This window comes from Stegostoma tigrinum, chromosome 6 (assembly GCF_030684315.1).
Source record: "Stegostoma tigrinum isolate sSteTig4 chromosome 6, sSteTig4.hap1, whole genome shotgun sequence".
NCBI classification, from domain to species: Eukaryota; Metazoa; Chordata; class Chondrichthyes; order Orectolobiformes; family Stegostomatidae; genus Stegostoma; species Stegostoma tigrinum.
In genome coordinates, this window is record NC_081359.1 from 70,609,746 (window position 1) to 70,637,348 (window position 27,603).

The 27,603-nt window shown below is 40.4% G+C and overlaps 1 protein-coding gene across 4 annotated transcripts in view; it reads left to right on the top strand.

Moving 5' to 3' along the window:
* atm (ATM serine/threonine kinase) overlaps positions 1-27,603 on the top strand; it is a 173,081-nt gene that overhangs the window by 135,349 nt on the left and 10,129 nt on the right. For all 4 annotated transcript variants that reach the window (XM_059646635.1, XM_059646634.1, XM_059646637.1 and 1 more), the window contains exons 51-60: positions 5,700-5,813; positions 10,188-10,337; positions 13,955-14,093; positions 14,732-14,814; positions 16,315-16,455; positions 19,082-19,198; positions 21,719-21,868; positions 23,010-23,175; positions 24,664-24,750; positions 25,696-25,810. In XM_059646635.1, coding sequence (XP_059502618.1) covers positions 5,700-5,813; positions 10,188-10,337; positions 13,955-14,093; positions 14,732-14,814; positions 16,315-16,455; positions 19,082-19,198; positions 21,719-21,868; positions 23,010-23,175; positions 24,664-24,750; positions 25,696-25,810 — 1,262 coding nt within the window. The remainder of the gene's footprint in view (positions 1-5,699; positions 5,814-10,187; positions 10,338-13,954; positions 14,094-14,731; positions 14,815-16,314; positions 16,456-19,081; positions 19,199-21,718; positions 21,869-23,009; positions 23,176-24,663; positions 24,751-25,695; positions 25,811-27,603) is intronic.

Here is a 27,603-nt window from a genome sequence, read left to right on the forward strand (position 1 = left end):
TCTATCATGGTGACTTACTGAAAGCATTGTACTCCCATTATAACATTAAAACTTTAGGTGTGCCACATACCATTAGATGTACTCACATAACCTCAAGAGTTCTTTACGGAAGCATGAAAAGCTTTCCTCCTTTGGAAACCTCTATGCCGCGCAATATGCAGGCATAACACTGGACTTTAACATTACGGGTGTAGGAGCTCTGGAGTTCCTTTAATAAAATTATTTCCCATACAGATTATCTGCGTAGGGAACCCACAAGGAAAACACCATCCTAAAGTCACTGTGGCTTTGCAGCAACTCCAAAGACAATGTCATAAGGAGATATTAGAGCTTTGTTGGCAAGAACAGTAAACTCTAGCAGCTAGTGCATCTCCTCCTGAGGGAAGAGCAGTTGGAGATCCACCAAGTAAATAGAGGAGTATGATTAGACCTGCTTCAAAGGCTTCACTATCATTTTCTTCAATTGTCTGAAAGACAGTGCAAGTGCTGATCAAGGATGTCCCACCCCATCATCACTAAACATTACAGTCCTGAAGGATGTATTCAGAAGGACTAGATGTCAGTCCCATTCCAGTACAGTTATGTTCACAGCTGCCCTGGATTTTTATGATGGTGGTTAATCTCAGGAGCAACTGGCAACTTGTGCAGCTTCTTCCAATCCTCAGTCTGCCTCAGTATGTCAATCCTCAAGCCTCAGTATGTAAGTCATGTCATTTTCTTAAGAGCACAGCTGTTTGCATCTTTTCCCTATGACAGTGAGAGTCAAGCAACATTTGGGCACTGGACTTCTTACCATCGCTGGCTTTCCCCAAGTACAGGGCACTATAGACTACATAAATTTTGTTTTATGAGCGCCTTATCACCAAACTGCAGGGTTCGTCAATGGAAAAAGCTTCCACTCCATTGATGTTGAAATTACATGTGACCATTAATGCTATAATCTAGAGGTGTGCAGCAGATATCTTTGGAGCTGCCATGACTAGCAAACTCTCAAGGTCCTCGGACCATACATGGATGGCAGCTGGGAGACTAGGGATCTCCGGGCATGGTTGCTGGCATCTTATATGAAGCCTTCTCACTGATGCAGAAGTAGCATAAGCAGCTGCTCACACTTCTACCAGGGCATGATGGAACAGACCACAAGGCTCCTTAAGATGAGATTTTGATGCCTGGACCACTCTTACAGGGCCTTTCGGTATAGCTGGGAAGTGTTTGTTACATCATTGTGTTATACTCTGCCTTTCACAACACGAGTCATAAAATGGGGAATCTCCTGGACACAAAGGAAAGCGAGATTGTCAGCAATCCTCCAAGAATGAAGATGATTGAAGGATCTGGATATTGAACAAGAGAACCATCCAAGAAGGCATTACAGAGCATGAGAAGCCAGTCAGAACCAAATTGCAAACTGCCACCAGAATAAATGATAATAAAATGTGAGGCTGGATGAACACAACAGGCCAAGCAGCATCTCAGGAGCACAAAAGCTGACGTTTCGGGCCTAGACCCTTCATCAGAGATAGTCTCTGATGAAGGGTCTAGGCCCGAAACGTCAGCTTTTGTGCTCCTGAGATGCTGCTTGGCCTGCTGTGTTCATCCAGCTTCACATTTTATTATCTTGGAATCTCCAGCATCTGCAGTTCCCATTATCTCTGATACCAGAATAAAAGAGCTGTGTTTGGACCAATGATCCCTCTAAGGTGGTGCATAGCCACTCAAGTGTCCATGCACAGTGAGCAGTGTGCTGATGCCATTCACAGCACTAACTTCCAGTGTTGGAAGCTGTTATCACGCATGGACTTCAGAGATTCACATAGAAGAAATTAGTGGGAATGATTGTTTGTTTGGATTTTGGCTAATTTAAAACAAATAAGCAATTTGGCAAGCAATCCTTACTTAGTACAAAATACATGACAACCTCATTGTTTTTACAGTCCTTGATCTTTAGTGTTGCTTTAAAGTATCTATCCTTAACAGGTCCTGCATGACCATTAGGGAAAAAGCAGCATTGGGACACTGCACTACTTGCACGTGGAACTAAGTTTAGATAGTTTCTAAGGCATTCCTCGGTATGTGATATCAGAGTGTGGTGTAGTGAAGTTCCTCATGATAACCAGCAGATTGAGAAGAATTCTAAGGAATCCCCTTTTGACCATTGCAGCATCATCATCAAATCTTCAATATTTCAGAGTGCAGCAAGCTGCTAAGTTGCCTTGAAATTCTTCAGCATCCTTTAGGGTAACATTGAACCTGTAGGAAGCGAAACTCTTTTAGTAATATGAGAGCACGGACATGTGACCTACACATTGTACACCTCCAGGACTTGAATGGCAAATCTTTCTTCCTTGTAAAGCTGATACATGGAAAGAAAGTGTCCCTCCAGAGATGTGTGAAATCATCACTGATTCTGTGCTCTCACTCAAAATGGATGTAAAAATGCAATGACATATGTAAGCCAAGCCCTAGCACATTTCCCACACATTGTATCGAGTTTCTATTGTCCACATTCAAGAGCAGTAACTCGGCTGCACTTACCATTTAAGGTTCTCCACAGTTCCGTGAGCAATGAACAATACTTGACAATTATAACTTCTTTCATGCTTGCCATGTCTGAAAAATTGTACTACAGGTATTTCAAAAGTGCAAGTGCAAATATATATTATAGAAGTGAGAAATTATTTTAAGCGCTGTTTCAGCACTGGTACCAATGCCCAGTCAGTGTATTTTCTTCTTTCTCTGCTTCCACTCTATCTAAGTGTAGTCCTGACTTCCGTAGCTGGGGTGAAAGGAATCTGCTAAGTGGTTAGCCCTACTGAATTGGAAGAATTTGACAGTTGTCCCCGGTATCTTTCGGCCTCAAGGGCCCAGCCTGCTGAGATTATCCAGTCAGATTCAGGTACGCAATCCTTGTACTCCTGAAGACTTTGGGATACGAACATACAAATAAGGAACAACAGTAGGCCACTTTTGAGCCTGCTGTGCCCTTCACTAAGATGATAGTTGATCTGATTTTAACCTCATCTCTGAATTCCTGCCTATCTCTGATAATCATTCATCCCTTTGGTAATCAAGAAATTATCTACGTCTACTTTAAGAATATTTCAAGATTCTGCATCTTACCTTTAAAGGAAGGGAATTTCAAAGACACTTGATCTGCTGAGAGAGGTTTTCTTTTCTGTGCATAAAATGCTTGACCCTTTTTTCAAACTGTGACCCTTTGTTCTGTCCCACAAGAAGAAACCTCCTCTCCACATCTACTTGATCAAGTTCCCCCAGGATCTTGTGTTTCATTTAAGTCACCTCTGACTCTAAACTCCAGTTGGTACAGGCCTAACCTGTCTAGCTTTTCCTTTGAAGCAAACGGCTTATTCCAGGCAGGTGGACGTGTCAAGCATCTCTAGAGAATTCCAAGGAGCAGCTTCAAGAATGTCTGTCTGTCATTGTTTCTCCCAGTGGGGTGACTGCTGATAGAAATGGCACATGCAATTAGATGAATTTCCCTTGCCATGGATGCTGAGAAGCCATGGTTAAAACAATGGAGTTTAAGCTCCTGTGCATATCAGGCAGCACTGAATATTCTGCTGCTCCTCAGTATCCACAATGGCCTCTATGCAGACAGTTGGGTACACACATGGCAGAGTCAGCATTGTACAGAAACCATTGGTTGACTCATTTATTGTTTGTTTCAATTTACTGCATGCTTCTAGCAAAGCTTACTGATGTTCCTGTTGATTGACTAAGACATTACTGGCCAATGATATCTTCTGCCTGGAATTGAGCAGTTGCCTGGTCTTTGACAGTTGTCTTGAGTGTCAGAGACCTGGGGTGTTTCTTCTTCAAGCAGCTGCATGTTCACTGTCAGTGATGTGCTCACCAGACTGTGTTCCCAATCTACTTTAGAAAGAGTACCCACTGAGGTGAAAATCTTTGAGCTCCTGGAAGAGCAGTAAGGGGCACCTTACCAGTGCTTTCTCTGAAGGTTCACTGGTTTCCTCCTCTAAACTGGAAGAGTAGCTGAGGTTCTCCTACGCTGGCCTTATGTGGAGGTTCATTGGGTGTTGCTAGTGCCTGCATAAAAGAAGAGATGGGTGATGACTGCCATTGCACCACTACTGTTGGATCTCTTGGTCTGATTGTAGATCACTTTTGCCTGCAATGAGATAAAGGGATAGCTTGGAAATAGAAGCAGATGCAAGAGCAGTTGATGCTTATGCATGAGGAGAGGCGGTGAGGTGTACACAGTGAGTTCAGAGGAAACACAGAGGACAGGAAGTGTTAGCAATTTGGAAGGATGAGGTGGATGAAGACCCATTGAGTGGATATGATGCATGAATACTGAGTCTTGTAGGCTATGAGCTTTGGTGAGATGTGTGTGCAGAGGCAGATTCCTGGGCTTGTAGGTGTGGAGTAGTAGAGAAAAATGGCAGTACTTGTGTGACGGAGTGCAGGAGATCATTAACTACCAGGCAGCATTGCTAGATGTCCTTTTTGATGCAGGATACAGCACTGCTCTAAGCTGCTATCCAACACCAGACCACTGGGGTTGTTGGCATGATCTCCTTTGGTGACCAGTGGACAGGTCTTTTCTCTGCCACTCCATCCCTTAGCATCTCCAGATCCCTTTCCTGGAAGTGAGAGCCAGTTGTCCTTTTCTTTGTAACATCATCAAGGTTGTACATCACAATTTGAACAGTAGTTCCTGGATTGCAGCTTCTGAAATAGTGTATAGCTGGAATTTAAACATGGCGTCAGAGGTGTGTAACCTGGAAGAATTCACCAGTGGCAATCACTATCTCCTCTCTGACCAAAATTCCCTGAGAATTTTGCCCAACAGCTTGGTTGCATAATTCTTGAAGTAACAAGTGGAAGGTTGTATAAGAAAGTTTGTGCAGGACCACAAGTGACTGAACATCATGAAACTCACTCGCTACCATATTTTAACTGCCTATTAAAAAATTCAGCCCCATATACTGGGAACCGATACCCAAGTGATCAGCTTTAATGAGTGAATATACATAAGATGTGAAGTTTCATATTTCGAACCTCTTGTTATCTGATGGTTAGCTCAGTATTTAAGAATTAATTTTTGAGTATTCTGTTTACTACACAGTAAAAACTTTGGAACTCAGTATCCTGACATGTTTATCATCACTCACTTTAAACAGATGTATTAAGGGGAAAGAAAATTTGAAATTCGCAAAATGAAAGTAAAAGTTGCTTGAAAGTGCTATTTGCTTACAATTCAATAATAAAAGAGTTATTCATATGAAATTCATTTCCAATAAATTACCTTTGAACAAATGTTTAGAATTTTCATTTTGGCAAGAGTTTGGGAGATTTATTTACAACAAAGTCTTTGGTATTTGTGCTACGTTACCTTACAAAAGCAGAAAACCCTTAATAATAGTTCAGCACAAATCTAGAAAGTAATGTAAAGATGTGACTGCATAACCAAATAAAGGAGTTACTGAGAATGAATTCACAGCCTTTGACAATCAAAAAATAGACCTCAAGAAAGTCTCATGTCAAATCCAAGAAAAAAATGTTTTGGCTGCTGCACACTCTCCCTACAAGTTGATTTAAGAAAATAAGAAAATTACAAACTTAAATCTAAAGTAACATTATTTGAGGCTAAACTTGGGTACTTTGTACAAGAAAGGCTAAAAACATTCTTAACTTTGTTGACATTTTGTTGACAGGAAGGTGCAGAAAAGATTCCATCTTACAAGTTTTTACCTTTAATGTACCAGCTGGCTGCTCGAATGGGAACAAAGATGCCAGGAGGGCAAAGGTTTCATGAAGTGTTAAACAAGGTAACCTGTTTTGAATGACCATAACAGATTGCAATTAGGGTGTAGAAAAATGTTTTTGGGACTTTTGGATATTTCTTCTGAGGATTATTCAATCCATCAAATGGGTACATTTTTAACAGAATCCTGAATGGTTAGATCTTTGACAAATCATACCAGTGCAGGAGGGAGGGTTTTGGATTCTTGGATAATTGGGGTTCTTTCTGGGGTAGGTGGGACCTCTACAAGCAAGATGGTCTTCACCTGAACCAGAGGGGTACCGCTATCCTGGGGTGGAAATTTGCTAAGGCTATTCGGGTGGGTTTAAACTAATTCAGCAGGGGGATGGGCACCAAAATTGTAGTTCGACTATAGAAAAGGTTGAGAGTAGGGTGATCCGAAATAAAGTTTCAGGGAAGCAAGATGGCACCGGCAAGCAAGAAGTTGGTTTGAAGTATGTCTACTTTAATGCCAGGAGCATCCGGAATAAGGTGGGTGATCTTGCAGCATGGGTTAGTACCTGAGACTTCGATGTTGTGGCCATTTCTGAGACATGGAGAGAGCAGGGGCAGGAATGGTTGTTGTAGGTTCCGGGATTTAGATGTTTCAGTAAGAATTGAGAAGATGGTAAAAGGGGTGGAGGTGTGGCATTGTTGGTCAAGGACAGTATTACAGTTGCAGAAAGGATGTTTGGGGACTCATCAACTGAGGTAGTATGGGCTGAGGTTAGAAACAGGAAAGGAGAGGTCACCCTGTTGGGAGTTTTCTATAGGCCTCCAAATAGTTCCAGAGATGTAGAGGAAAGGATAGCAAAGATGATTCTCGATAGGAGTGAGAGAGACAGGGTAGTTGTCATGGGGGACTTCAACTTTCCAAATATTGACTGGGAACACTATAGTTCGAGTACTATAGATGGGTCAGTTTTTGTCCAGTGTGTGCAGGAGGGCTTCCTGACACAGTATGTGGATAGGCCAACAAGGGGCGAAGCCACATTAGCTTTGTTACTGGGTAATGAGCCAGGCCAGGTGTTTAATTTGGAAGTAGGTAAGCACTTTGGTGATAGTGATCACAATTCTGTTATGTTTACTTTAGTGATGGAAAGGGATAGGTGTATACCACTGGGCAAGAGTTATAGCTGGGGGAAAGGCAATTATGGTGAGATTAGGCAAGATTTAGGGAGCATAGGATGGGGAAGGAAACTGCAGGGGATGGGTACATTAGAAATGTGGAGCTTATTCAAGGAAAAGCTCCTGTGTGTCCTAGATAAGTATGTACCTGTCAGGCAGGGAGGAAGCTGTAGAGTGCGGGAGCCGTGGTTTATGAAGGAGGTGGAATCTCTGGTCAAGAGGAAGAAGAAGGCTTATGTTAGGATGAGATGTGAAGGCTCAGTTAGGGCACACGAGGGCTACGAGGTAGCCAGGAAAGACCTAAAGAGAGAGCTCAGAAGAGCCAGGAGGAGACATGAGAAGTTGTTGGCGGATAGGATCAGGGTAAACCTAAGGCTTCCTATAGGTATTTAAGGAATAAAAGAATGACGAAAGTAAGATTAGGCCCAATCAAGGATAGTAGTGGTAAGTTGTGTGTGGAGTCAGAGGATATAGGGGAAGTGCTAAATGAATATTTTTCAACAGTATTCACTCTAGAAAATGACAATGTTGTCGAGGAGAATACTGAGATACAGGCTACGAGAGTAGATGGGATTGAGGTTCACAGGGAAGAGGTATTAGAAATCCTTCAGAGGGTGAAGATAGATAAGTCCCCTGGGCCGGATGGGATTTATCCTCAGATCATCTGGGAAGCCAGGGAGGAGATTGCCGGGTCTTTGGCATTGATCTTTAACTCGTCATTGTCTACAGGAATAGTGCCAGATGACTGGAGGATAGCAAATGTGGTTCCCCTGTTCAAGAAGGGGAGTAGAGACAACTCTGGTAATTATAGACCAGTGAGCCTTACCTCAGTTGTTGGTAAAGTGTTGGAAAAGGTTATAAGGGATAGGATTTATAATCATCTAGAAAAGAATAAATTGATTAGGGATAGTCAGCACAGTTTTGTGAAGGGAAGGCCGTGCCTCACAAACCTTATTGAGTTCTTTGAGAAGGTGACCAAACAGGTAGATGAGAGTAAACCGGTTGATGTGGTGTGTATAGATTTCAGCAAGGCGTTTGATAAGGTTCCCCACAATAGGCTATTGTACAAAATGCGGAGGAATGGAATTGTGGGAGATATAGCAGTTTGGATCAGAAATTGGCTTGCTGAAAGAAGACAGATGGTGGTAGTTGATGGGAAATGTTCATCCTGGAGACCAGTTACTAGTGGTGTACCGCAAGGGTCTGTGTTGGGTCCACTGCTGTTTGTCATTTTTATAAATGACCTGGATGAGGGCGTAGAAGGATGGGTTAGGAAATTTGCAGACGACACTAAGGTCGGTGGAGTTGTGGATAGTGACAAAGGATGCTGTAGGTTGCAGAGAGACATAGATAAGCTGCAGAGCTGGGCTGAGAGGTGGCAAATGGAGTTTAATGCAGACAAGTGTGAGGTGATGCACTCCGGTAGGAGTAACCGGAAGGCAAAGTACAGGGCTGATGGTAAGATTCTTGGTAGTGCACATGAGCAGAGAGATCTCGGTGTCCGTGTACACAGATCCTTGAAAGTTGCCACCCAGGTTGACAGGGCTGTTAAGAGGGCATACAGTGTTTGAACTTTTATTAATAGAGGGATCGAGCTCCAGAACCAAGAGCTTATGGTGAAGCTGTACAAAACTGGTGCGGCTGCACGTGGAGTATTGCGTACAGTTCTGGTCACCGCATTATAAGAAGGATGTGGAAGCTTTGGAAAGGGTGCAGAGCAGATTTACTAGGATGTTGCCTGGTATGGAGGGAAAGTCTTACGAGGAAAGGCTGAGGGACTTGAGGCTGTTTTCATTAGAGAGAAGAAGGTTGAGAGGTGACTTAATTGAAACATATAAAATAATGAGAGGGTTAGACAGGGTGGATAGGGAGAGCCTTTTTCCTAGGATGGTGATGGCGAGCACGAGGGGGCATAGCTTTAAATTGAGGGGTGAAAGATATAGGACAGATGTCAGAGGTAGTTTCTTTACTCAGAGTAGTAAGGGAATGGAACGCTTTGCCTGCAATGGTAGTAGATTCGCCAACTTTAGGTACATTTAAGTCGTCATTGGATAAGCATATGGACGTACATGGAATAGTGTACGATAGATGGGCTTGAGATCGGTATGACAGGTCGGCACAACATCGAGGGCCGAAGGGCATGTACTGTGCTGTAATGTTCTATGTTCTATACCAGGACTGTACTGCATTGAGAACTTGTGGGTATTATGGATCAGACCAAATTCCCTCAAAATGTATTTAAAAGATGGCCTAGATGTAACTTTTTCTTGTTTTAAAAGTAAGTGTTAAGTGTTGCATTCCAGATGCAACTCAGTTGGTCAAACTACTCAACTTTAAGCAAAACATACTTCATTTTTACGCAACAGTCAAAATGCAGGCAAAATAAAAGAAAAAGAACTGACTTAACTGTAACAATCAAAATGCTAAACAATATAATATTATGTATATAAGCTGCCACTAATTATCTATTCCAATATCATAACATCCCATGGAAAAGGCAAATTCAGTAAAATAGATTGTATCACATGCAATTCCAGCAGTAGGAAGAGAACCATAGCTTTTAGCTATACGAAGGGGAATATGAGATTCCACATCCAGCTTCAAGACCCCTGCAACTGCAGAAGTTAAAACTTAAAATCCTGATTCTCTGGAAATTTGACCCCACCTATTCAGCTTTTATTGTGCCAAAAAAATCCAAGGCTTCACAAGCTGTTTACTTATTTGCCTTTCAGAAGCCCGTTTGGTACCTTTGACTCAATGTTTCTTCATTAAAGAAAACCAAGACAAAATTCACCCCTTAGAGTCATGGTACTGTCACATTGGTGTACTTTATTTCTAGGGCTGTTATTTTTCATAGCCGATTATTCATTTGATCCTTCCTAAACAATGAATACCACACAGGTACCCAAGATTTCAGGATTGTCTTCTCCCACCTACTGCTCAAGATCACCTTTTTAGCTCATGTCAGGTTAAGGGCCTTCTCCAGTCATTTCTACACACTTGCATATGAATTCCTATTTAATATTTCCACACTTATTCCATAAAATATCATTTATTGACTCCGCAATTTCTTACAATATTAATGTATCCTCTCCTTCCCCTCGCACCCTCAGTGGAGGCCACCTCCAGTGGTTCCTGTGGTTGTTGAGGGACCAATATTTGGCTCTAGCAACAGGATCCTCTTTAAAATTCTGGTCTCAGTTCCTTTGTGATTTTCCAGTTCATAATTTGACAACATTTGTTCATTCTTTTCCTTCTGTTAATTTTGCAGCTAATTGAAAGAACTTCGTTGGATCATCCTCATCACACACTATTTATTATCTTGGCCTTATCCAATGCAAACAAGGATGACATTCTTGGGAAACCTGAAGTGCTAAAGAGAGGAAGACCTGCAAGAAAAGAGGTGTCCCACCTGGATCAGGTTTGTTGATAAAATATAATAAATGATCAGAATTAAATTAACTCCTCGTAGCAGACTCTGAATCTTTTAGTTGTGTTGGGCAAATCTATAGTACACCGTCCCACTAATAATCGATGAGCTGTTTCATTCAAAATTTGGAGAGGCTGACCTGTTACAGGGAGCTGGGCTTCCTGCTGTGCCCCAAATAACCTTGCTGGGCTTTGTAAAATAAATGGACAAAAAAGTAAACCTAAGACTTGCCCTGTTTTGAAGAAGGGTCCTGAAAAATTAACTCTGCTTTCTCTCAACAAATGCTGCCAGACTTGCTGAGTTTTTTTTAGCAATTTCTGTCTTTGATATAAACAAATGGTGTTGACTGGGCAAGACATGAAAGTCAAACAAAAATAATTTGATCTCCAAGATTAAAGTTCATGTAATCGGGGCAAGTGTATTGAATTAGATAGGAAACTGCTAGGTAGAGAGGAAACCAAGAGCAGGAATTAATGGGATCTCTTCAAATTGGCAGAGAGTAAGTAGTGGGGTGCTGCAGGGATCAGTGCTGGGACCCCAGATGTTCACAATTTATATTAATGATTTGGATGAGGGAACACAATGTAACATATACAAGTTTGCAGATGATACCAGGTGGGAGGGTGAACTGTGACAAGGATGCAGAGATCCTTCAGCATGATCTCAACAGGTTGGGCGAGTGGGCAAATCAATGGCAATTGCAGTATAATTTGTATAAATGTGAGGTTATTCACTTGGAAGCAAAAACAAGAAGGCAGATTACTACCAGAATGGCTGCAAATTGGGAGAGGGCAGTATGCAGCGGGACCTGTATGTCCTTGTGCACCAGTTGCTGAAGGTAACCACGCAGGTGCAGTAAAGAAGGCAAATGGTATGAAGGCATTCATTGTGAGAAATTTTGAGAACAGAAGCAGTGATGTGTTGTTGCAGTTGCACAGGGCCTTGGTGAGACCTCACCTGGAATATTGTGTGCAGTTTTGGTCTCCTTTTCTGTTGCTCTCGAGGGAGTGCAGCAAAAGTTTACCAGGCTGATTCCGGGGATGGCAGGATGTATGAGGAGAGATTAACTAGGTCAGGATTGTTTTCACTGGGGTTCACACAAATGAGGGGGGATCTCATAGAGATTTATAAAATTCTAACTGGACTGGACAGGGTAGATGCAGTGAGAATGTTCCCGAAGGTGGATGAGTCCAGACCAGTGTTCACAGTCTGAGGATTAAGGGTACACAATTTAGGACAGAGATGAGGAGACATTTCTTCACCCAAAGAGTGTGGAGCCTGTGGAATTCATTACCACAGGAAGTAGTTGATGCCAAAACATTGGGTGTATTCAAGAGATGACCAGATATAGCACTTGGGGTAAAAGGGATCAAAGGTTTTGGGGAGAAAGCAGGATTAGGCTATTGAGTTGGACGATCAGCAATGATTGTGAATGGCAGAGCAGGTTGAAGGACTGAATGGCCTCCTCCTGTTCCTATCTTCTATGTTTCTGTGTTTCTCCATAGTTTTATTTGAGATGTGCGTTTTATGTCATGAGTTGCTTTTCAGATGTGGATACTGTTATATAAATCAACACAGCCACAATTTGTGAAACATTTTCCTACAAATAGAAGAAATTACTAGTTGATCTGTTTTGGTGATATTGTTTGGTATGGGCCTGCTTATTAGGATGAATTTCCCCATTTTTCTTTGATTAGTATTATTCATTTGAGTTTATTGTTTTCTCTGACAACTTATACTTGAAAGAATGCAGAACTATCTCAGTATTACACTGATGTGACATCTTAGATCACCCTACTCAAGTATTGTTGCAGGGTTTGATCTCAGGACTCTGACTCTGAAGATCTGTACTGATGTGTTGTACTATATTAGCAGGTTGAATCCAGCAGAAGCCTTACATATTTAACTTCTGTCTGTCTGTGTCTTATTTACCTGGACTCGAGTGGGAAAGATGCATTCCAATGCAGTGGAATAAATTGTCTACATACAGAAATAAATCCTAAATTGTCTACCCTGGAATCCTCAGACTGTTTACCCTGGTTCTAGACACTCCCACCATCAGTAACATTCTCCCTGCATCGACAGTGTCCAGTCCTGTTAGAATTTTATAAATCTCTATGAGATACCCCCCTTTATTGGGCAAACAAGTGCTTAGTTTGAAGTGTCTGGAGTATGATTATGAGTTCTCAAGTTTGAAGTCTCTTTCATATTTGCAAGGATACTGTTATTTCATTGGTGGGGAATTTATAATGATAGTAAAGCATAACTTTCGTCTGTCCAGAAAATTTTGATTGATCAGTTTAGTGCATGGGTCTGTTGACAGGTTTTATTTGTTGGCTGATCCCTGGTGCTGGCTAAAGCATGTGGGGTGCACAGAAGACTAGCACACTGATACACATCTGACTACCAGCAGTTAGTGGCAACTGAGCGGTTGGATGATGTCAGCCAACAATATTACCCCAGCCAGAAAAGTTGTTCCCACAAGGGTTTGATGGAAAGAGTGAATGAAATCATGAAACTAGTCAATTGTGATTTTAAAAAAAAGTGTAGCAGTCATTTGATGCAACCTATCATTTGCGAATTATCCTTTGCTAAAAATGAGAATTTATTAGATTCAAATTAAAAGCTTTAGAACAGCTCTCAAGTGACTTAAAAATCTGTTAGTGTTGATTCTGGCTATTCATGCTATGTTGATTCTGTGGAGGAAGATGCTGTTTTATTGGTCAGAACATTGAGTGTAGGAATTGGGATGTCATGTTGTGGCTGTACAGGACATTGGCAAAGCCACTTTTAGAATAATGTGTACAATTCTGGTTGCCCTTCTAAGATATTGTTAAACTTGAGAATATGCAGAAAAGATTTACCAGGATGTTGCCAGGACTTGAGGATTTAAGTTATAAGGAGAAGCTCAATAGGCTGGGGTTTTTTCTATCGTGCATGGGAGACTGAGGGGTGACCTCGTAGTAGTTTATAAAATCATAATGGTCATGGATAGGATGAATAGCCAAGGTCTTCTTCCCAAGATAGCGAAGTCTGAAACTAGAGGGCATAGTTTTAAGGTGAGAGGGGAAAGATTTTAAAAGGACCTGAGTGGTAATTTCTTCACGTCGAGGGTGGTGACTGTATGGAATGAGCTGCTAGAGGAAATGCTGGAGGCTGATATAATTACAACATTTAAAAGGCTTCTGGATGCGGAGACAAATATGGGCCAAATGCTGGAAAATGGGACTGGGTCAGATTGGAATGTCTGGCCAACACAGACAAGTTGGACTGAAGGGTCTGTTTCCGTGCTGTATGATTCTATGACAACAGTCTACAGCACACCTTCCAAATATTCTTAGAGTCCTAATTCCATGTGAATGCCAACACATCAATCAAGAAAGGAGCGATTAGAATGTTGTTATGAAATATGAATCCTAAAGAATATGAAGTTTTGATTCTATTATAACCTGATGAAAGAATAACTAGAACTTGTATATTTAAAGAATTACTGTTGAAGTAATTATACCTAATTGAGCTCAAATGCTTTGAGGTCTGTGCCATTAGTCTATATGTCAGATTATTTTTAAACCTATATTCAAATATACTTCATTACAATGTTGCTTTAGGAAAGAATGGATGCTGCTAGCAGGATAATAAATACAGTACGAAAATCTAAAGCTAAAATGGTGAAGCACGTCGAGAAATTATGTGATGCTTTAATCACTCTTGCAAACATGGATGCCAGTAATTGGAAGATGGAAAGAAGTAAGTATTCAATGAGAAAAATTGATACATTGTTGAAAAAAAACCTTGTTTCAAACTTGACAAACAAGGATAAATAAAAGCCAACACCAGAAAAAAGGGCAGGCATTACTGATTTTATGGATATCCAAAGGATTGTCGGGTTCTCAGTGTGGTTTTTCTTATTTTCATCTTCAGGCTTTTTATGCTTGTCTTTTATTCTCTCTCTCCTGAGTGAGTGATACGTCTGTACAAAAGATGGATCAGCTCTTCTGATCTTAATACCATAAGAAAGAACGTGTAATCCCATTAGGAGCTGTTAACTGGAAAAGGACATTTGTAATAATGTTCCAAATTTATTGTGTTCTTGTATTTGTTATAAACTCCATGAAGGGAGTTAGAAAGTACAAAGGAGGCTTGGACGTCTTCACCTCCCTGAAACACTGAGTGTTCTCCTAGTCACTCAGACTAGTAGAAAGTAGTAAAAAGAAACTTCAGGCTTCACTTTGCACTTCAGTAAATTGTTGGTGGCATTTGAAAAGATTGGTATAATGCTTTCTGTGTTACCTGCTTTCCTATACTCCTATTGCTCCTGAACTATTGACTTTCAGATGATGAATCACATCAATATAATCGTTTATTTTTGTCCTCTCCAATTTCAGAAGCTATTGAAATCCCTTCCACACAACCTATCACAAAATTAAAAGATCTTGATGAAGTTGTTATTCCCACCATGGAACTCAAGGTAAGCTCGAGAGATATCTAATTAGGGATGATTCTGGTCGATGCTCTGTTGCACAACCAACTCAAAGTCCGAAACCAGCCTCTCGCAGGTGGGCTGCTTTAAATGACCATATCTGCACAAGCACATGAACAGGTTCAAAGGGATGATACAGAAATGAAGTATGAACACCACAAGCAAAATTAGAGAGAACTTTAATCCTGGCCCATAACTTAAAGAGTTGCAGTCCATTTGAGTGCTTCTTGCAACATCACAGTAACTTGTTCGAACTAACATTTATTTTAAGGTTTTCAAGTTGTTATATTAAGTCAGCAGCTACTGTTGTTTGGTTTTGCAGTGGCCTTGACTGTCTAATTAGGAGTGCAGATTTGTTTTTCCCTGCCTCCATTCCTTTATTTTGTCAATACTTGTAACTGTAACTGGCTTGTTACATTGACTTGATATCTGTACTGAGCTTTGACATTCAAATCTAAGTTGGATTGAATCTGGGTCGAGCAATTAGGTCTGTATTTGGGAAAGGAATACTTGTTCAAACAGTCACTTCATGAGTGTGTCAGCAAATGTTTTAAAAGACTTCTATCTCTGTCACGATCTTGCCTTCATTTATTTCATGCATTTTACTTAAGTAGGTTAACAGCTGTAGTAATTATCTGCCAACTCTAATTTGAGAGGTGTGCAAGCCTAATGAGAGTAATAATTTTATTTTTCTTGCATTAATTTTTCACTCTCAAACTTATTCAAGGATGCACAGGTGACCTTTGTTTAGCACCTCCCAAAAAATTTAAGGCAGACATTTCACCACGCTAGAAAATATGGGTGCATGCTCACTATCCAGGATTTGTACTGTTTTAACTTGCATTCCGTCATGATGCAGCACCCTACCTTTCAAGTTGACCTCTTATTTTACTTAATATATTAGATCTATGATTTTAAGAAATAAACAATGAGACCTTGAGGCCTTCTCCTAAAATGTGTGTGTGTATATGTATTGTCTATTTAAATATTGTGCAGTTAAGTAGAGGAACCTTGACTGCATCAGATGAGTTCTCCTTGACTTAGCAGCATCATTATGGCTGCAGAAAACTGTTCACTGAAGTATTTCAGTTACAAGTACCCACTGACTCCTTCCTGATCACATGGGCGAGTGTTTGAATTTTCAAACAATTTATCACTTTGAGTTGTTTATTTGGGTTCAGGTTTCAACAGCTGTTTCTCCATCAGTCTGATAATGCATTGGTGCATTTTTAAAATTGTCTGCTAGAGCTCCTTTGGTAAATTATGTTTATTATGAATATTTTGTTGCTTCGTGGAGGTTTTTTTTTCAAGCAGTCTTAATAACCTTTTCGAATGTGGCCACATGGATCTTAAAACAAAGTGAGGAGATGCAGGTATTTTGTGGGAAAATCACAACGTGCTTTTTTGCACACAAGCCAATTTTAATGTATTTGTGTGAATTTTCAGCAGTAAGTTAAAAATTACTTGAACTGTCTTGTGTATTTTCAGGTTGATCCATCTGGAAAATATGAAAACATGATTACTGTGAAATCATTCAGGTCTCAGTTTCGCTTAGCAGGTGGAGTGAATCTTCCAAAAATTATCGATTGCATAGGGTCAGATGGTAAAGAGAGAAGGCAGCTTGTCAAGGTAAATTATAATGGAGATAGACGAGAGGTCCTCTTTGCCTGATTTAGAACTGTCAGAAGACTCCAATATACAAAACTAAAATGATGTGAACAATAGATGTAGGGAAACTCCCCCATGATAGATGGACTTGTAAGGAGTGGATTAAACTGGTGTGTGTGAAAACTGCCCACAAATCACTATGAATGCACCTACTTCCAATTTAACTATGACCAGTTTGGGATTGACTGAGTAATTTCTTTAGCGAGGCAGGCCACTGCTTCATTTGAGATCCATTTACATTAACTGCTACAGCCTAGCTTCCTGAGGCTTCAGAAACAGTTGCATCCTCCTTCTGACGACTTTCCCACCCTGCAGCCAGCTATTTTTCACCCTGACCTGCTGCCGTACTGGAAGCGGTGTATTAAAACTCTGATGAGATTCAGCAATTAATTTTGAAAGGACATCTTCATTCCCAGCATTTGTGGCTTCTTGACTGCAGACACGCATCCTTGCGATGTTTCTGTCAATATCAGAACGGAAGATTATAGCAATGTCACTTTTTAAAAATTCATTCAAGGTATGTGGCATCACTAACAAAGAAAGCCCTTACTGCCCATATCAAAATGCTCTCTTGAGGGGGTGATAAGTCTTAGATCGCAGACAGGTCAGATATGATGGAACAGATGATTACTTTCCCTAAAAGACTTCTATGAAGTTGCACCCATCTGTTCTGGATGCAAACTGCAGTCTTCCATTTAAGCGCTGCTTGTTACAGCAATCCCTGTTTTGATGCAGACTGATTCTTCACCATCTGAAGGGATTTCTTTAGTTAAAATGCAGAACACAAGTCTAAAAGTGATACGAAGCAGTGTTAATGCAGGCTTTTTATTGTAGATTTACTTAACTATCTGAATTTTACTTAACTTACTGAACTAACTGAATTTAAATTTCCATTGTGCTATGGTGGAATTTCACTCCAAAGCTCTGGATCACTAGTTCAGCAACATAGCACTATCCTGCCATTCCTGTAAAAATGATCCATTGTTATATAGTAAAACAGAATCCTAAATAAAACCATATATTGACATCTGTAGAAATCTGTTGACATCTGTACAAATGTATCTGTAAGAAAGTTCAGATTAATCAGTTCGGATGGTGAATTCTGGAATCTAAACTACATGGCCTGGATTTTCCGAAAGGCAGACAGTCTTTATTCCAGTCTAGATAGGAGTTATGTATGCGTACCCTGCAGAATCCCATTGTAGCACGCTCTGAAGGAATTGCCCAGGAAATGTAATTTTCCACCAAACAATTCTATTCCTGGAACCACCCAAAAGCTTTAGATCAGAGTCTTTAGAAGGCTCTGATTAAAATATATTAGACTATTAAATACACAGTTAACTCCTGAGTAAATAATAAACTGACCCCATACCTAGCTCATACACCCCTAACTACACCACCTCCACACCACATACAATCCCTAGACCTTGAAACCAGTGGACCCAACCCAAAACCCTGCCTTGCCATACCTGACCTGACTCTCAGCCCCGCTGGAATTGCATCAAGCACCCTGGTCCTCAAAGCATTACTCTCAGTTTCTTGCATCGTTAGATTTAAATTGCATTGGATAACCTTCATGTTTAGTTTTGAGTTAAAAACTATTGATAAAACTTTACAAACATCAGGAGATTGAAAGCAGTAGACAACATAGTTGTCAAAATTGCAATTTGTATGAAATTGTTTAAAGCAAGTGTTTTGTTTATTCTGATCTACCCACTTCGTGGTGTATCACCTTACTTATGTTGCTGCTGTCTGCCGTTTGGCCTTCCTCGTTTGGCTGCATTATGTTATATCATTGTCTTGAAACATATATTATATAAATAATATGACATATAGTATAATGGTGGTGGTCCAATGACAATCTCAAACTGCTCTCCAGAATTAGACAACTCTGTTCTGGATGCAAACTGCAGTCTTCCATTTAAGTGCTGCTTGTTACAGCAATCCCTGTTCAGAAAGTTTTGATGCAGACTGATGCTTTACCAACTGAAGGGATTTCTTTAGTTAAAATGCAGAACACAAGTCCCAAAGTGATACATAGTATGAAAGTAAATTATCAAGGTAGTCGCTATTCCACGGGGAGTAGACTTCAAAACTATTTTGAACAAAAATGTGTTTTAGCAACATATTGAAGGGGATGAGGCCGTTTCCTGGTGAGGGACAAGATGAATGAGAGCGTGGGTGGAATTTTTCTGGCCCTAAAAATAATGGGAAGGGCAAATAATCAGTTTGGATTGGCATTTCCAATATTCGTGCCTCTTCCCATCTTACCAATTAAGTTCTGGGCAGGGAGCTCTGTGGACGAACTGGGGAGCTGCCCCCATTTAAACTCCATAAGGACCATTGCCTCCTCTTCTTGTCTAGAATTCTCTCCCTAAAATCCTCCAGCTCCCTCTCTCTTTTTAAAATCTCAATAAGATCCACCTCTTTGAACAAGTCTTTGCTTGTTTTTGTAATATCTTTCTTTCATCTTGGCATCCTTTTTCTATTGGATTTCTATAAATAATGTCAGAGGATATAAGAGTAACATGTTCTATCAGTTTACACGATATACCAGCTCAAGTCACTTGTACCCTTTTCTCTCTAGGGCCGAGATGACTTGAGACAGGATGCTGTAATGCAACAGGTTTTTCAGATGTGTAATGCACTTTTACAAAAGAATGCAGATACCAGAAAGAGAAAACTGACTATCCGCACATACAAGGTAAATTACATTAAGTCACGTTACAATGGACATTGAATAAGATGATAAATATTGATGAATACACTTCAGTTATTTCTCCTAAATCTCTCCCAAGATTCAATATCTTTCCTTTTTCTTATTTCTCATTAAAATGTTAAAACATTTTCTGCATATAATTCCAAGTTATTGTTGCTTCCACTTCTAATGTCCATCCTTTGCCCATCAGGTCAAACCACTTCCCCTCCTGCTGAGCTTTTATTTCTTGTTCTGTTCCATATCCTCAATTTCCTCTGTAAGATCACATTGTTGGTCAAAACTACCTCCAACCTCCTTAAACCTACTCCCAATAAAATGTTTCACTTCACCTGATAAAGGAACAGTGCTCCAAAATGTGGTGCTTTCAAAGAAACTGTTGGACTATAAGCTGGTGTCATGTGATTTCTGACTTTTGCCACTCAAGGCCAAGACAGCTCCTCCATGTCAATAAAAACTCCACAGCGCAATCTTCCTTCTTGATCCTTGTGGCTGTTGCTGTAAACAATTCTCTTTACTGTAGTGCACTCGTAGTTTCCTTCAAAACTGCACTAATTACCATCCTGTTCAAAATAAATCACATCGTCAACAGTTAACCTCTCCATCTTTTGTTCAAATCCTCTCTTCTGCAGTTATTGAATCCATCTAATAAGATGGCTGCCCTTTTGTGGCACCTGAAACAGGTTCAACAAATATCACAAGCAGCATCTTTTATGGCTGAGATAGTAGCAACTGCCAGTGTTGGAGAATCTAGATAACAAGGTGTAGAGCTGGATGAACACAGCAGGCCAAGCAGCATCAGAGGAGCAGAAAAGCAGAAGTTTTGGGTCTAGACCCTTTTATGGCTGGCTGTGATGCATGATCCCCTCCCAACTATTGCAATGCCTTTTTTACAGTCAGCCACACAATTTGCCTCTGAAAGCATGCTTTTGCTTTCCAACCAGATGGGATTACCCTTATTGGGTCCACCCTTGCCTAGCCAATCACTGCCAGAGCATCTTTAGTGGTAGTTTCTTTTCTCCATTGCCTTTCATTCCTTAACCTTCTTCTCAATGATCTATAATTGGTTTTCATTTCTGTAATTCCATAAATTTATTATCTTCCTTACGTTTATTTGTCTCCAACCCGCACTTTGTAATTTTTCTATCTAGGCCTCTCGAGCAGTTATTCCTTCTCATTTTGCCTCTTAGTTCATAGTAATGCCATCAGGTAACTGGATCTCACACTAATTTCGTCCCTAAATAACTCTAGCTCTTCAGCTCCCTACTCTCTTCAATAGTCTCACTTTGGCCCACCATTTTGGCTAGGCTTTTTATTGTCCTTTTAATCACAGAATTACAAAAGTGTTATGGCATAGAAAGAGCACACATTGCATCTCATCATCAATGAGCATTATGACAGTACCATTCTCCTGTCTTTCCCCATATCCTTGCACATTGTCTCTATTTAAATAATCATCAATCCTCTCTCGAATACTTCAGTTGACCTGCCTCCTCTTCAGTTCCAGAGACTACATTCCAGACCCAAACCCACTGCGTGAATAAGATTTTTTTTTGCTCACATCTCATCTGCTTCTTTTGCAAATCACTTTAAATCTGTGTCTCATTCTTGATCCTGTGGCAAGAATAAACAGTTTCTCCCTGTCTACCTAATGCAGCCGTTTAATGATTTTACAAACTTCTATCAAACTTCCCTCTTAGCCTTCCTCTCCAGAGGAAGCAAAACAGTCCAGCCTTTCCAATCTATCCATCTAAAGTTTCTCATTTCTGGAACCATTCCTGAAATCCCTCTTGCATTCTCGCCAGTACGTACATCATTCCGATATTGTGGTGCTTAGAACTGTAATTTGTTGATTGAGGCATAAGAAAACATTAAAGACACTGTGTAAATGCAAGTGGTCTACGAGACTGCCATTATCCTGATCAGTGTGATAAAAGCAGGTCTGTGTTTTATTGCTCATTCTTTTCCGTGATAATTTCCACAAGCTAAAATGTGTGCAATGTAGAAGAACCTAGACTGAAAATATACTGTAGCAACCTCTTGATGCAATATTGAAATCCCTGACCAGAAGGCTTTCATTTCACATCTATTCTGGAACTTATTCTTGATCAACTATTTCACCAATACTAGTGTTCCATCTTGTGGAGAAAGGAAGATCCAGCTGTCCAGTAGAAATGGGACTGTTGGTTTGGTGATTGGAGAGGATTTGTGATTGTAGAGGTAGCAGTGGAGCTACCTGCCCCATGATAACCATCCCCACTGGAAACCAACTAAAACAGGATGGAATGTATTGGATTTACATGGCCTCCACAATTACTAAAGAGCTTTTAAATTCAATGGTGCTACTTACAATATGCTAGGTTTAGATATGAAAAGAAAATGCTTACAGCATTGAAGTTGAATTTTTTTTATTTTTGCACTGATAATCCTTCAGCGAATTATCATATGGAAATGTGCAGTGTGTCAATAACTGTTATACAGGAATGTTTTGTCTTAATTCTTGAACAGGTCATTCCTCTTTCCCAACGAAGTGGCATTCTAGAGTGGTGTACAGGAACTGTACCCATTGGGGAATATCTGGTTAATCCCAATGAAGGAGCTCATAAAAGGTATCGACCCAAAGATTGGAGCAGTCTAGACTGCAGGAAACGAATGTCGGTGAGTCACAACACATTGATTCAAAAGTTAAAACCCTTAGAAATAAAGGCCTGGATTTTCCAATGGTCACTCAGTCATTATTGTAGCATAGAAAGGAGTTATGAATGGGAACCCTGTGGAATGTCTATCGTAGCAAACTCTAAAGAAATTGCTTGGGTGATTAAAAATTCTGCTGGAAAATTTCCTATGCCCTCAAAAAGCTTCCAATAAGATCGGAGAATTTGGAGGGACTATTAAACATGTAGTGTAACTCCTAAGTAACAATTCAACTTGCCACACATTTGCCTCCTTCCTCAGGCCCCTTATACTTCCAGGCCTGACAAACAACTGCTTCCCCCACTGTGGACCCAACCCCATGTACACACATGCCCTTTAACCCACTCTCTGCCTACTTACCTCCCCACTCCAAACCTGATTCTACCCCTTCCATCGCTGTAAGCCAATGCCCCAGTAGCCCAGTCTGGACCTGACAAATCCATCCCTCCCTGCACTCCATCCCCTGACCAGAATCTTCTATCAGAAAAGCGGAACACTCAACCATCATTTAAAAAAAAGGACAGAGTGGAATGTCTGCAAGATTTCCACTCGTTGGGAAATCAGACCCAGTATTGTCTTGCTGCTTTATGTAATTGCTTGTGTTACATTTAGGTAAAAGTCCATCTTAACTAGGTTTAAGCATTTAATATAAAACTAAAGTGGCTATAGATGTGATGCCAAGCCAAATGTACCTTTAACATGTAGTATTGTTGGAAATAAATTCCCCCATTTCTTGAACATCAGCAAGATCTCAAGAGGATGAAAATAAGCTAGTCTAACCCATCAAGTACAGCGCTGAAATGATTTTGGAAGACCAGAATAAGTGCAAATTACGAGGTAACTGATGAAGAAGAAAACAGGACTGAGAATTTAAACTTCCACAAGTGCGTAATTAATATGAAAAGAAGATGACATAATTTACCACAAGAGAAAAGAAAACTTAGTCAAATCGCAGTACTTTTGTATTTCTCTAATGACGAATTAGAGAGTAGCTAAGGAGTGAGAACCTATGGACCCTGCAAATACAGTGAGAATACAATGGAATTTCATCTACTAGAATTTTGTCCTCAGATGTTACACAATAACATTTAAAATACCTTTACAGGAAGCACAGAAACTAAGCTTTGAAGGTAAATATCAAGTCTTCATGGATGTCTGTGAGAATTTCCGACCTGTTTTCCGATATTTTTGCATGGAAAAGTTCTTGGATGCAGCTGTTTGGTTTGAAAAACGGCTCAGATACACTCGGAGTGTAGCCACTTCTTCAATAGGTATGTTACAGTTAATCCCTGCATTGTGATATGCCACTTCTCTTCATATTACCTAATTGTTACACAAATGAAATTACATATACTCAAGGTCTCTTTCAATATGCCAGTTGATAAATATACTAAATAATGGAGATCTTGACTCTGAACATCTTTGAATATTCCTGTACACAGTTGGGTCACTCGGGGCGTTGCAGCTGATTTCCATACCTCTCAGTTAAACTGAGAGAAAAATCAAGTGAGTTGTAATGTGTGTACCTATTGTTGGAATGTCCATGTGTGACCAGTGTGAAAATTAGTAAAAGAGATTCTCAAAAGTTGTAAAGCCTTTAAACCCATTCTACCTAATCTCACATCTGAAAAATGACTAAGGAACTGATGTGACTGTGGAATCCATTCCCATTCAAGTCTATAATCCCTCACCCTTTTAAATTCCTTCATGACCTTCTATCCCATCTCTGGAAACTCCCTCAAACTACACTCTGAGATAGTAGGAACTGCTGATGCTGGAATATGAGATAACAAGGTATAGAGCTGGAGGAACACAGCAGGCCAGGCAGCATCAGAGGAGCAGGAAAGCTAATGTCTTGGGTCTGGACCTTTTCTGAAGAAGCGTCCAGACCCGAAACGTCAGCTTTGTGAATCTGATGCTGTCTGGCCTGCTGTGTTCCTCCAGCTCCACACCTTGTTATCTCAAACTACACTCTGTTCCCTTGACTTCAACTGTTTTGTCCCTGTTCTCCAGAAATGTCTATTAAAAGTTTCTCCATTTGTCTCTCTTACATTAAAATCATTAAAACCTATTTTGTTAACCAACCTTTATAAACTCTTGCAAATATCTTGGCTATACCACGCCTTGAAACTATTTTGCATTAAAATCATTAAGAGTATGAAGTTGGTTTTTCAAAGGATATGGGGGGAAACTATTTTTACACAGGGAGCCTGTATGTGGAATGAACTTCCAGACTAAGTGGTGGATGTGGGTACAGTTACAGTACAGTTACGACATTTAAAAGACACTTGGATAAGTACATGAATTGGAAAGGTTTGGGGAGTTATAGGCCAATTGCAGGCAAGTAGGACTGGTTTAGTTTGGGAACATGGTCAGTGTGGACTAGTTGGACCGATGGGTCTGCTTCCTTGCTGTGTGATTCGCTGACGGAAAACGAGGAAGCTGGAGGAAAGAAACAAAAAAATCTTCAAATAACAATTTTAAATGAGTCATGTTTTGAAAAGTGGCTCTATAGCAATTAACTTCTCAGCTAATCTTGTAAACTAAATAGGAATTAGCCATAGTCCACAAAGGAGCAGACCTATCTAACTCTGGTTGAGAAAGAGTTATTATAACTTGAGAGACATCACTCTACAGCATACAGCAGGGTGAGAAGGAAGCCTCTATCAACTAGCATATGGGGTTGAATCTATACCACTCACATCTTTCTGCATCGTACTCTCGCTGTTATGTTAATGAAATTCACTTTTTACTTTCAGTTTGCTACATTGTTGGTCTTGGTGACAGACACGTACAAAATATTCTTATAGATGAGGATTCGGCTGAACTTGTTCATATAGATTTGGGTAAGTACTTAGTAGCCACAATGTTTATATGTATACTACTGGTGATATAAGCTTAATTAATGCTTTACTGTTTGACTATTATTAATATATAGGATGGCTAAAATTATTAATTCTACAAGAGGTGGCATGGTGGCACAGTGGTTAGCACTGCTGCCTCACAGTGCCAGGGACCAGGTTCGATTCCACCCTCTGGCAACTGTCTGTGAGGAGTTTGCAACTTCTCCCGGTGTCTGCGTGGGTTTCCTCGGGGTGCTCCGGTTTCCCCCCCACAGTCCAAAGATGTGCAGGTTAGGTGGATTGGCCATGCTAAATTGCCCGTAGTGTTCAGGGAGGTGTAGATTAGGTGGATTTGTGTTCATCCAACTCCACACTTTTTGTTATCTTGGATTATAGGGTGATGGGTTTGGGTGGGAGGTTCGGTGTGGACTTGTTCGGCCGAAGGGCCTGTTTCCACACTGTAGGGATTCTATGAAATCAAATATTTTAAACTTATTTCATGCTTACTCACTAAAATAAAGCCCTCATCCCCCCACCTCACTCTCTGGAAACTAGTGCACTGTACTTGCATGGAGCCAGGATTCCTGCTGGACCTAGTAGTTTGCCAACTGAGAAAGAGTTCTCCCTATTCTCTGCAGGGAAAAATGGGCTAAATCCCTAAAAAGCTTTTCTGATAAGTAGCCATGGTAAAGCTTGGAAAAAAGCGTTTAAAAAACAAAACAGCAAATGTCAAAACACACAGCCAAGTCAGCATTTGTGACAAAAGCAGATCAGTTATGTACAGTTCAGATAGTCTTACAGAACAACACTGTCCACAGAGGCTTTGAGAGTCTGTGAAGAAAGCCCTGTATGTAAGAGAATATCGCACAACCACAAAATCGCAGACATCATGAGCATTATCCACATCCCTTAAAACATGAAAGCTTATACTTTTTATTCTTGTAATAGGGGTTGCATTTGAGCAAGGAAAAATTCTTCCAACTCCAGAGACGGTTCCATTCCGACTGACCCGGGACATAGTAGATGGAATGGGTATCACTGGTGTGGAAGGTGTTTTCAGAAGGTAAGTGTTTGACGATATTTTTGTGTCAATTACAACACTGTACTTATTTCAATCAGCAATTTTTTAAAAAATCTGCGTCAACTCATCTACATAAATTAACAGGCAGATGGATGAAACTTAGATCCCATGCATGTTCCTGTTAAATGAAATACAGATAAAGTTTATGCAGGTGGACCGTATTCTATCTTCAAAGTTATGAAGGTTGTAATGTACTTAATTTATTTATAAACTGTAAGAACATATTGGAATTTTGGACTCTTGCTGTGCCCCATGATTGAACTGCAGTTCCAAATTCAAGCTCTGTGGTCAGTAAGTTATTGTCAATTAATCCATAGTTCCATAAGATAATAAGAAATAGGAGCAGGATAAGGCCTTTCAGCCCATCAAACCTGCTTCAGTGCTATCATGGCTGAGCTGATATGTCCTTAACTCCACCTTCCTGCATATCCCCAATAATCCTAAACTCTCTGGTTGTTATGATATCTGCCTAACTTAGTTTTGAACATATTGTGACCCAGCCTCCATTGCTCTCTTTGGAAGAGAATTCCAAAGACTAACTGTCCTCAAAGAGAAGAAATTGCTGCTTAAACGCTTAAGTGAGGGACTATTTTTAAACGTGGCACCAAGGAAAGGAAACATCCTTCCCAGCATTTATGCTGCCAAGCTCGTTAGAATCTGATATTTCTCATTAAGATCCTTTTCTTCAAAACTTCAAAAATTAGAGGCCTAACCTGATCAAGGTTTCTTTGCACAACAACACAGAACAATTTCCTGGAAATGTGTGTCACAGGTAGGGAGGGTGATTAAGAAAGCATTTAGCATGTTTGCCTTTATTGCTTAGACTATTGAGTATAAGACATGGAATGTTGTGCTGAGATTGTACAGGACGTTGGCGAGGTCTGTCCTGGAGTACTGTGCGCAGTACTAGCCACCATGCTAATGTAAGGATATTATTAAATTGGAGAGGGCTCAGAAAAGATTTAACGGTGTTGCTGGGAATGGAAAGTTTGAGTCATAAGATAGGCTGGGACTTTTTGCACTGGAGCTTAGGAGGTTAAGGAGTGGTCGTATCGAGGATTATAAAATCACGAGGGGCATAGATAAGGTGAATAGCAAGGTCCTCTTCCCTAGTGTGTTGGAGTTCAAAACTTGGGGGCATATTTTTAACATGAGGGGAGAAAGTTTTAAAAAGCATGTGAAGGACAACTTTTTTTTACACAGAGTGGTTCTTGTGCGAGATGAGTGGAGGATGCAGGTGCAGTTACAGTCACCACATTTAAAAAGTTTGGAGGGATATGGGCCAAATGCAGGCAAGTAGGACTAGTTTAGTTTACGAACATGGTCAGTGTGGACTAGTTGGACCAAAGGGTCTGTATGAGTGTGTGACTATGAATCAGCTGACTGAACCTTCTCTGAACTGCTTCCAGTGCACACAGTACTCTAGGTGCAGTCTCACCAATGGTCTATACAACTGTGATAACAATTCCCTGCCTTTCTACTCTGTCATTTTTCAGTACAGACCGAGATTGCATTTGCCTTCCCAATTACATGCCACATCTGTGTGCTAATACTTTGTGACTCATTTACAGTGACGCCCAGATCTCTCTCTACCTCAGTATTCAGTCTTGATTTAAATAATTTTTTCAGTTATTCCTGGAAAATGAAGACCCTCACCTTTTCTTACATTATACTCTATTTGCCAAATTTTTGCCCATTCACTTGACCAATCCATATCCCGTTGCCAACTCTGTATCCTTCTCAGAACTTGCTTTCCCATCTATATTTTTATTTAC